At 37.0% G+C, this 11,954-nt stretch overlaps 1 protein-coding gene and 1 long non-coding RNA gene across 2 annotated transcripts; both read right to left on the reverse strand.

The window, feature by feature from the left end:
* Positions 1 to 818: 818 nt before the first annotated feature.
* On the reverse strand, positions 819 to 6,666 carry LOC132114176 (uncharacterized). Its single transcript, XR_009425253.1, has 4 exons — positions 6,553 to 6,666; positions 6,242 to 6,268; positions 6,078 to 6,161; positions 819 to 1,304 (listed from the first exon to the last, which is right to left on the reverse strand). It is a non-coding gene; the product is annotated as an uncharacterized LOC132114176 (long non-coding RNA).
* A 1,438-nt stretch (positions 6,667 to 8,104) lies between these two features.
* Positions 8,105 to 11,379, reverse strand: sox19b (SRY-box transcription factor 19b). The gene is made up of 2 exons (XM_059529026.1): positions 10,463 to 11,379; positions 8,105 to 9,856 (listed from the first exon to the last, which is right to left on the reverse strand). The coding sequence occupies exons 1-2, from the start codon at positions 11,092 to 11,094 to the stop codon at positions 9,610 to 9,612; spliced, it is 879 nt and encodes a 292-aa protein (XP_059385009.1). The 5' UTR covers positions 11,095 to 11,379; the 3' UTR covers positions 8,105 to 9,609.
* Positions 11,380 to 11,954: the final 575 nt, after the last annotated feature.

Consider the following 11,954-nt stretch of genomic DNA (forward strand, 5'->3'; position numbering starts at 1 on the left):
TTTAATTTGAATGATGGGAATTGCATATTTGCACACATTACATTTAAGAATTTATTTTCCTTTTTTTGCTTGTGAACATCTGTTGTTCATTGTTAGTTTATTTTATGAATGAAATATTACAAATAGCTGTGATTTTTACGTTTTTTTTCCATATCCAAAGTTGCAGTGTACTTTTGACCATTGAGTAAAACATTTCCATCAGATAATTTGTAGTGTTCGTTGTGTGAAAGGCTTTAAAAAAAAAGACACAAACAGTTGTGGAAAATGAGTAAATAAACTGTTTTATTCTTATTTGAAGTTGTGTTTTTGTATTTATCCATTATGGAGAGTTCAAATTGATGAACTGTGATACATACTTGTACCACCAGAGAGAGGCAAAGAGTCGATAGAAATACATTTGCTACCAGTTTTCTCCTCTGAAATCCTGTACCCTACTAGCTATATTTACATTACATGTATTCATTTAGTAGATGCTTTTATCCAAAGCGACTTACACATGAGGACAGTGGAAGCAATCAAAAAGAGCAATGCTATATAAGTGCTATAACAAGTCTCAGTTATGTTAACACAGTACACGTAGCATGGGATTTTAAATAATAGAATAAAAAGAAAACTGATAGAATAAAAAAAACAATAGAGCAAGCAAGTGTTAGAGATCTTTACATACACACACACACACACATACATATACAATTGCATAATAAATGAAAAGAAAATGGAATACAAAAAGATTAGAAAGGTAGTTTGATTTTTTTTTAAGAATAGAATTAGAATAGTGAGTGTTAAAGTTAGAGGGTCAAATAAAGATATAAAGCTATATAATTAATTACTCGTGTCAGTCTTTAAGTCTCCATCTGTCATCACTTTTTAAAGAGCAATTCTGTATAAGTCAAGAAGAAAGCTTGGAAAGATACTGGCAGTACTGGTTCTGATTCAGAAACTATTCATTTGCTATTTTATAAGTCCAACTCCAGAAGTCTGAAATCATAATAAAACCAATATTTTAACTGACTACAATGAGTTGGATTTCTTCTTACTTTTTTGCAAAAGTAAAAATGTGGTTAAATGTTGACGAATAAAGTTTGGCAAGCCAGATGCTGCTGATATTAAATTGTGCTGTTTTAAGAAGCACTGAATATCTGGATCAGTGCTCTGTGTTCTTGTATATAGTATAGTGTCAGTCATTCTCAATGCTACTTACAACACACAATCCCTCACTGCAGTTACTTGTACTACTAACCTCACATTTCTTGTGTGCTTTATTCTCTCTGCTCCATTGTAACTGGTATGACTGAGTCTCCTGTCTAGCAGAGTTTGTTGTTCTGTCTTCTAGATGTACAGAGGGAAGACAATCAACAATGTTGAACAGGCAAACAAATAGAATTTACAAAGTACTGCTTGAACAATGGTGCACTCAGACAGATCGGCTGAATGCAAATGGCAGAAAGATAAGCTAGGTATCTAATGAGAGTGTTTATCTAAATATCTAAAGCAGGAAGAGCAAAACAATTCTCAAATATAAGTTTAAATTAAAGAGTTCTATTTAAGAACACATTGTGCAAAAATGGTTTAGAAAATGATTTTAATTAGTAATACTGGCAACTTATTTGCAAGCACACATTTAATTTCAAATGACATCTTTGATTAACAGTAATATAACTGATAATACGTTTTTTTAACTTTTATTTTTACTGAGACTAAAATGAAACTAAGAATTTATTTGTGACGTGAAGAGTGTGTGAGAAAAAAAAACAATGAAACAATACAGTTATAAATCATTTTAAATAAAGCAATATATAAAACAGATTCAAAAAAATCTCCAAATCATCCATTCATCCTCCAAAACGCTTATCCTTCATAAATAGGTAGTGGAATCCACATAATAAATTATCACAAAAACAAATTCTTAATAACAACAGAGATAGTTCAATGTCTTAAAGTTGGCTAGTAGAAGAAATATTTTCTGTTTCTGTTGTTAATTTTTTAACAACAGATTCAGCTATTTTATATACGTACACATTAAAGTGAAGCATAATACAACCCGAATTCCGGAAAAGTTGGGACGTTTTTTAAATTTTAATAAAATGAAAACTAAAAGACTTTCAAATCACATGAGCCAATATTTTATTCACAATAGAACATAGATAACATAGCAAATGTTTAAACTGAGAAAGTTTACAATTTTATGCACAAAATGAGCTCATTTCAATTTTGATTTCTGCTACAGGTCTCAAAATAGTTGGGACGGGGCATGTTTACCATGGTGTAGCATCTCCTTTTCTTTTCAAAACAGTTTGAAGACGTCTGGGCATTGAGGCTATGAGTTGCTGGAGTTTTGCTGTTGGAATTCGGTCCCATTCTTGCCTTATATAGATTTCCAGCTGCTGAAGAGTTCGTGGTCGTCTTTGACGTATTTTTCGTTTAATGATGCGCCAAATGTTCTCTATAGGTGAAAGATCTGGACTGCAGGCAGGCCAGGTTAGCACCCGGACTCTTCTACGACGAAGCCATGCTGTTGTTATAGCTGCAGTATTTGGTTTTGCATTGTCCTACTGAAATAAACAAGGCCTTCCCTGAAATAGACGTTGTTTACAGGGAAGCATATGTTGCTCTAAAACCTTTATAAACCTTTCAGCATTCACAGAGCCTTCCAAAACATGCAAGCTGCCCATACCGTATGCACTTATGCACCCCCATACCATCAGAGATGCTGGCTTTTGAACTGAACGCTGATAACATGCTGGAAGGTCTCCCTCCTCTTTAGCCCGGAGGACACGGCGTCCGTGATTTGCAAAGCCTTTGCAATTTGACGTTGAGGAACATTGTTTTTAAAGTTTTCCACAATTTTTTACGCAGTCTTTCACAGATTGGAGAGCCTCTGCCCATCTTTACTTCTGAGAGACTCTGCTTCTCTAAGACAAAGCTTTTATAGCTAATCATGTTACAGACCTGATATCAATTAACTTAATTAATCACTAGATGTTCTCCCAGCTGAATCTTTTCAAAACTGCTTGCTTTTTTAGCCATTTGTTGCCCCCGTGCCAACTTTTTTGAGACCTGTAGCAGGCATTAAATTTTAAATGAGCTAATTAAGTGGATAAAAGTGTAAAATTTCTCAGTTTAAACATTTGCTACGTTATCTATGTTCTATTGTGAATAAAATATTGGCTCATGTGATTTGAAATTCCTTTAGTTTTCATTTTATTAAAATTTAAAAAATGTCCCAACTTTTCCGGAATTCGGGTTGTAGATTAGGTTCCTCTGTAGGTTCCTCTAAAGACATATTTTCTGCATGATTTTTTTGGTTGTGTTCATAACGTAGGCTTGCTCATGTTTGAATAAATGCTTCAAATTTAGCCCGCACATTCTATTTAAACTTACAGAGTCATCTCAACAACAGCATTATGTTTGCTGTCATGTAGGTAGTGTTATTCCCGTAGACACTGCAAAAAGCAGAAAGCATCGGATCTGATGGCTCTCTTCTCAACTCCACCCCCAACTGCAACCAGCTATTCTTGCCTAGCAAGGCTAGGCACAGTTCATGTCAACACACCTACTGTCAATGCTCATCAGATCCCTTTTTATCAAATAGAATGTTTAGACAGCGAATTAATTTTGGTTTTAATAATCACAGCTAAACATGCCAATGAATACAAGTTAAGTGTAAATGCCTTTATTTACACTACCATTCAAAAGTTTGGAGTCAGTAATTTTTTTTTTAAATGTTAATACATTTATTCGGCAAGGATGCATTAAACTGATCAAAAGTGGCATGTATAATGTTGCAAAAATCGATTTTAAAAAGTGCTGTTCTTTTAAACTTTCTATTCATCAAAGATCTTTAAAAATTTCCACAAAAATATTAAGCAGTTATATTTGTCAGTATTACCTTTTTGTAAATTAATAAATGCAGCGAGTATAATAAATGCAGTGAACAAATACTTATTACAAAATCATAAAAAAATCGTATTTTTAAACAGTAGCGTATAAAACCATAATTGTGTCAATAATATTGAGTGGAGAAAAAAAAGAGGGTTAGGTTTTTTTTTTCTTTTGTTCTTGAAAGTTAAATGAATGTATCATTAAAATCCTGTTGGATTATACAGCTTTTTTTCTCAGGTCTGTTGGGAAGCCCTCAAAGTTTGGCCTCTGGTCTTATCTCACCTCACCTGAGTATCTATATCTTTTAATCAGTGGTACACACCACCACCTCCCCACTTGTGTGGGGTGCTTGACAAATGCCCCATCCAGCCTATAACGGCAGATTTCATGTGTCAGACCGGTTTGTCAGAGTCTAAACATAAACGTCTTTAGCTGTCAGCTTTTTTGTCAAAGTATAGACAATATAACATCATAGGTATGCCTGTTAACATTGCAAGTTAACTTTGCATACATTATCACAGGTGATGGAATTATCTTTTTGGAACTAGTAATCCTAAATATCTTGTTTCACTCAGCCTCTGTTTCACCCCACCTTGCTCTCCTTCGATTTGCTGCAAGACCAGTCTTGCCCGGGGTGTGGTGCTCTCATTAGTGTTACCTGTCAATCACTCTTTCACTACTGTGCAAATGCTTCCTCTATTAACCACATTAACCTGGCAGAAATGTACACATGCTCCATCAAAGCCTGCCATGGCTGTTCAGAACGGTGGGCTTTGAGCTGGGGTCTCAACATTTTCTATTTTTATCAAATGCATTGATTTTTCCTCCCTACAATATTAAAAATGTCCTGTAGTTTGTACAAAAAAAAACTGCCAGAATAATTGTGTAAAAATACTGTTAAAATGTAAACACATTGACAGAACAACCTTTAGATTTTACAGCATAAAACTGTATATTCTATTCATAAATATATTACATTTTAAACTGGTAAATCCAACAGCTCTTTTCTGCTGAATTATCAAGGCCATGCTGCTACTAAAACCAATTTTGCACTATATACTGATAACCACTATAATAATAAAGGTGGGAAAGATTAAGCAAGATGAAGAATCAAAGCTCATCACAAGTAGACTAAAGCTAAAATAATGCAATAAACATTAATTGAACAATAGGATGTAATATCAAACCCTAATATTCATAACTGATAACAAAACTATTGAGAAACACAATTATTTAAAACACCAACAAATATGTGTAATTCTGGGATGTGTAAATTGTTTCCCTTTAAATAATAAGATTACTTTGGTACAGTTAACAGAATGGACCCATAAATGTTTGCCCGTATATAAAGGAACTTACTGTTAACCAATTTACTGCAGCATTTAGTCTTTTAAAGTTTCAATCACTTTACAGTGTTGTGTAAAACTGGCCCTATTAAAAAGTTTTTAATGGGCTTGCTGAGACTAAGTTGAAGTAATAACTCATATTCAACTTCCTCTTCAGCTTTTTAAAATTCATTTTGACAAAAAAAACAACAACAACAACAAAAAACTAATTTATAGAGGTGTTTTAGTTGCCTTGTCCAAAAAAACTCCTTTTGCTGTGGACACTGCCAACTATGAGCTAAGCAGACAGGTAGACTACTGCTTTGGCCTTATGCCAAGTCTTTTGATGTAGATATATTTTGTTGACAAGCTGAAATCCATGTGTTTCATTCTATTTCCTTCTGAATACATAAAGAGAAAAACTTATGAGGTAGCTACACACCTACACCAACTTAGAATAGCATCCAAATCTGGATTTTAAAAGATAGATCAAGATACAGGATGTTGATAGATTTGCCAGAAACGTCCCGTGCCTATGCTGTGCAGATTTGTTGCTTTACCTTGTTTTGTTCTCGTCTTTTACTTTTTATAGGCTACTGTTTGTCTGTGCACACAACACAACATATACACAAACAGATTTTTTTCTGTTTAAACAGGTTTCATATCATTAGCCTATAAAATTACATTTGACATGTGGCAGACACAACATTGACTGTTATCGGATGAGTCTGTCCACCCTCCTGTTATTGCGTGAGAGGCAGCACTCATCTAGGCTGACTCACACACATGCGTGTATCCAGCCCTGGTGGCATTTCAACCAACCGTAGCGGCTCGGTTAAAAAAAAGGAAGAAAAATGTACGCCCACTCACTCACCTGTGCATACACAACGTCTGAGGTACGACTGACAAGTCATCGCACAAGAGAGTAATGAAACTAGTTCTGATGTGAACAGACTGAAAATGAAATATAAGCATATAGCCTGCTTGAAGAAATAGCTTACTCAAAAATGAAAATGATGACATTATTTACCTACCCTCATGTCAGCCAAGCTGTTGTATTTCTGTCACACTAACAAGTGAAAACAAAAACTGAAGAATAACACTTAAGCTTAAAACATTTTAAAACAAATATAATGGCCATAAACCAAACACGCTGACAACAAAACAGCATGAGTGTGAGGGGAAAAAATAGAAGTTTTTTTTAACATTAAAACTGACACTGGACAAAAATGAAACTGATATGAAACACATAGGCCTAGGCTACATATGCATTGTATTTCCTTTGCATAATTGAAATTAAATCAAATCTAATAGAAAATTTTACAGGAAATGTGTCAGTTCATACCCATAATCACCAGATTCTTCATATAATCAGTTTTTATGTCAGCTGTTGTGCTGGGGAGTGAAGGCTGTGCGTGCAGGAGGGGAGCGGCTCCCTCGGAATGCATGTAAATATTACGCACCCCCCAGTTTCCACAGCAACCATTAATCTCGTTTCCGGCTTTATGACGAAATAGCTGTCAACTGATGTAAAGCTTTTTTAAATAATAATAATAATAATAAAAACGCGACTAAGCAAATTAATCAGCTAGAAACATACCAAAGACATCGTGCTCATTTCTATCAATTCATTAAAATCGAATTTTGTCTTTAATCTTGCAAACTGTCTACCCAACAGTTTACCACGGTAACAGTTCGCTGAGGCCTTAGTGGTCGTTGCCAAGTGATTTTGTGTGACTCAGCGGAGCATCCCGCACCCCCACACATCTAGACACCCTCAGTCGCCCTCACCCCCCAAACTTAGTCACAACAAGCCGTCTGACGATACGCCAAACAACGTGGTCTTATTTTTCTGCCTTTAAACGTTTTTTAAAAATGATAATGGATAATGATTAACTTCATCTAACTTGGGAACACGCCTAAACTGTTATCAGGGTTGATGTAAAGTACAACTCTCTTCCCCTCCCTCGCCCTCCCTTCGCCCTCCGATTAGCCGCAGCGAGCTTTGACGTTTTCATGAGAATGACATTAGGAGTGGGGGGGTTAAACCCGAGGAGAAAACGGGCAGAAACGACGGCAACGCTAATTTTCCGCACAGCGGGAAGCGAGAAAAGAGAAAAAAGTGGTCCAAGGGAGCCTCTCCGGATTCAGTGGCTTACTACGTACACCTGCGAGCTCAAAAGACACGGACAATGTGCCTCCGAAACGGCCAATTACGACCGAGACAACAACCAGTCTTCAATCTGAAGAGAGAGGGTTATTCTGAGGTGGACAGTGAAAGTAGATAATTTCGCACTTCAGTCGTTGCTTTCTGTCGGTTTTCTTTAAATTTAACCCTCTCCTCAAACTTTTTTAACGACACAAACATATAAACGTTTTTCTGTGTAAATTTAAAGGTGCACTCAGCATTTTGTTCTCATTAAGCTTAAAGTCTTAATAGTCTTAAAAGTTTACTAAAAGCATAAAATAAATTCTATAGTATATTTTTAAAATAATCATGTGCAGCCACCACATGAACTTAGTAATAAACGAGTGTGGTAGGCAACACTAAGGATCTTGAATAATACATTTTATATCGAAGTTGCAAATTAAATAGTTGTAATATGGTTTTATTTTACATGAAGCAGGCCAACACGTTGACATCACAAATACTAAATTAGTCATTTTAATCTTGGTAGTTATCATCAGAAATTCTCATTCACGTTAAATAGACCGGGACTGACTGCAAACAGTAGCCTATTCCTTTGTCCACTGGTGGGACTGACTGGTAAAACTATTGTCACATGATGAAGGTCTAAAAAGACTGCTTGCCACAATGGGTACATAGTATCATGCAGATTGAAAATTACAAAAACACTTAAGTTCACAAAGATTTCAAAATAATCAAACCTTGAGACTGTTGTATTGTCATTTATTCTGTAAAAACGGCCCTTATAAGAACCGGCAAAAAAAAGAAAAAAAAAAGTACACTGTACAAACAGTATTTACAACCAAAATTAAAACCATTATAAAAATAAAAAATGAAGTCAAAATAAATTTCAACGGCAACCTGCAAACTTCAATGGCAATGTAAACTTTTTTCATTGTGCTTAAATCACCATTTAATTAACCAAAAAACATTAGTAACTAACTGACCGAGCTTTGTGGCAACGAGTCAGAATGACTTACATATTTGACAATGCCTACACACAGTTTATGAGTTCAAAACAAATCTCAAGACCTTGACATAACTTTGCATTTTGTTGATAATGGACCAGGTCTCTGTGGGGAGAAAAACAACAAACAAAAGCAAACAGTGCCCAAAAGAAAACCTCAGTTAAGTCCACTGAACTCACTGGGTCAACCATACTGTAATGGCAAAAGCAGACTTAATGCTGTGGTAGAATGAAAAAGAGACCAGGTGATGTCTATAACCTCCCAGACTAACTAAGTGCATTCACTGATAGCAAAGATCAGTGCATTCAAGTTTGACCCATAAGAGGGAAATGCTGGAATGCTAGAGGACACAAACATTTAGCAATCTGTAAATATCCCTAAAATTTACCATTTACAGGAGTGCAATTTCCTTGAAAGGACTACAACAACAAAAAAGTTAGTTCACAAACATACGTGCACACTGGTATGGTGTATATGATTTTACAGCTATTAAAAGTAGGAAAACAAAGCAGATAGTGACCAAATTAATTTTTTTATCCTCCATTAGAATTTGGGTAACAGTTTCAAGAACTTCTAATTAAATGAGGCAATGTTACAACTGATCTATACTGTAATTTCTTGCCATTCATTTGAAGAAAGCCCTGAGATTGTCCAAAACACTACTATCCATATCCAGATTTAAAGAGACACTTAGGTCAACTTCACCCATCACACAGTTATTCCATATACTGAGCTAGTTTGGGCATACAAAAGAAAATGTTCTAAATTTACACCCCTCAATGTCACATGGCATGTTCATCACTGGTCATGGCAGTCACTATTGGCTGACCTGTTTTTGGGAGTTCCCAATATGCTGCCCTGTTTTGTACACCAATTAGATTATGGATCATGATTGCCTACTGCTGCATGTTCTAAACATTGCACAGAGCACAAAAGAACACTTTAAAAACATCCATTTAGGAACAAAAAGGGTGGCCATGCTAAAATTTGGAATGGAGAAATGAGCTGACTTTAACATCATGAGAAGTTAAACCTGGTCAAAATGTGATAGCTGCAAAGACCATAAAACAACAGGAGGCTGAAACTGCAAAATTTTCTACACAGGTTCAACACACAACTTCAGATCATTCAAATCAAGGAGGTAGTAAACAATCAGAAGTGTTCAATAATCCATAAAGTCGGTGTGTGGCACTATGGTCCCAATAAGGGTCCAACTAATCGAAGCTCAGGGAGCATTCCCTAAACTTCAGATATGAGTGAGGGGAACAGTTCCACCAAGATAGTGCTGCTGCACTCCAGGATAGGCCCTCTGATTTGAGGTATCGCTGTTATCACTGCCTGGAATATACATGCTAATCATGTCCCTTAGGTCCCCTTGGAAAGCCCCACGGTGGTGGTTTGGTACTCCATTAGGCGAATGGGATAGGGGTTCTGGTTTAACCATAGACATCACTGGACTGGGCTGCTGAGGGCTGCCACTATATGACATTTGGCTGTGGACAAAAAAAAAAAAAAAAAAAGGACAAAGTCATCAGCAGATCAGACAGACACCAGTAGCAAGGAGAATCTGTATCTTTCCACACATAAAACGCCTCTGCATTTGTTCCCAATAACACTGACAAGCAAATAACAGGCCTATACAGGTTAAGCCAGCTTAGTTGTGGTGACTTGAAAACAATTATAGGCAAATAATAAATACAAGTAAGGATATGATTAAGTGTTAAATATTCTAAATTTGCGTTTATAGCGATATAAGATGTATAGACAAGTGCTGTAATCTATAGGTGTGTGGTTTTAAGGATCAAATTAAGTGGCAAGTTAATTCAGCACATTAAGCACAAAAACCATTAGGCTACATGGGAAAAACTACACATTTTCTGAAACTAAATAGAAGTACTTTTACAGACTAGAATGTCTATGAAATTTTGCGTTTGATGAAAACATTTAATAAGAACGATTATTACGAAGTTAGGCATAATAAAATCCGAGCGGGATAACACGAAATTCTGTGCGCGTTTGCCCGACACAACTCCACAGTTCGTCAAGCCACACTTAACTTAAGAATAACTAAGTTAATTCATTTATAAACGAAAACAAACCTGTAAGAGCTGGCTCCGTTCATGTAGGTCTGTGCCGGCGGGTACTGGAGAGCTGACAGCTCGTACCGGTGCAGTTGTTGCGGGTATCCGAGCGCTTCACCCTGCATTCCCATATAAGCACCGGTGTGACCCCAGCCGTAGCCGTCCATTCTCGGGCTCCCGCCTTGTCCCTGTGCCACGGCTGATGCCAACAGGTTACCGGCTGCGAGGGGATATTTACCGACGGGGTTGTCCTTCTTCATGAGGGCTTTGGTCTTGCGCCGAGGTTTGTATTTGTAGTCGGGGTATTCCTTCATGTGTACGGCCCGCAACCGTTTGGCCTCATCGATGAACGGCCGCTTCTCGGTGTCCGTTAAAAGTTTCCATTCCGCACCGAGGCGTTTGCTTATCTCAGAGTTGTGCATTTTGGGGTTCTCCTGTGCCATCTTCCTCCGCTGACCCCGGGACCACACCATAAACGCATTCATGGGGCGCTTCACTTTGTCCATGGGGTCCCCGCCGGGTGGACAAGAGGTTTTTGATCCGTGGTGCGCGCTTCCAACCCCGCTGACCGGAGGTGACATCCCCGGACTGTTGTGGTGGGGATGAGGTTGACCCGCGGTCTTCAGTTCATGCTCCATCATGCTGTACATCGCGCCACTACACACTTTGAGTTTTAATCGCTCAGTGCGTAAAGCAGCCAATTAAAAGTGTCCAAGCGAACCTAATCAGGTCAAACAAATCCGGCGCAGGTGAAGTCTCTTTACAGCCGGGATAGTCTGGCCAAATCAAACGCGGCAGTGAGAAAAGAACTGCACGATGAAACAAAACATTTAGAACAAGTTTTTAAGACCAAGTAAAGTAAAAGAGGGCGCGAAAAGCGTTTCAATCACAGCAGTTTGTCTGTCTAAACTCTGTTCAACTATCCATAAGCCACTTGTTGAGCCGCAATAGTTTGCAGTCCACTTTGAACCAATTGTATAATTCTATTCCACAACTGACCAATCAGCGCTCAAGGCAAGCCTTTGCTCATTTGCATAACAATTATAGGGGTGTGGTATTTTACGCATCAGATCACTTGTTACAAGAGGTAACCGGCACGCAAAGAGAGAAACCAGGGCTTATTTTATTGTTTAAAATACTAATTATCTCTTACTAGTAATTATTACATATTTCAGAAGATGGAACATTTTATTACACTTTAAAATGATCACACTTTTAAAAGATGTTGTGTTATTTTGGACCTGCTTTCTTTGAATAACTTTCTATGACTTAATTAGTTTCACTTTACACCTTTACACTTTCTGTGTCTTCTATTGTTAGTTCTCGACCCCGTCACCCCGGGGTCATGGGAAAAAGACTGACCTGACACATTTTTGATGAAAACTGACAGTGCAAAATGAGTTACTAGTAAAAAGTGTATCATTTTATGATTAATTTTTCATTAATTATACACTATTATAAAATCAAATAATAGTGTATTCTTGTCTTATTAGTTATTACATACCGTGTT

The sequence above is a fragment of the Carassius carassius genome, chromosome 3 (genome assembly GCF_963082965.1).
Source record: "Carassius carassius chromosome 3, fCarCar2.1, whole genome shotgun sequence".
Lineage (NCBI taxonomy): Eukaryota > Metazoa > Chordata > Actinopteri > Cypriniformes > Cyprinidae > Carassius > Carassius carassius.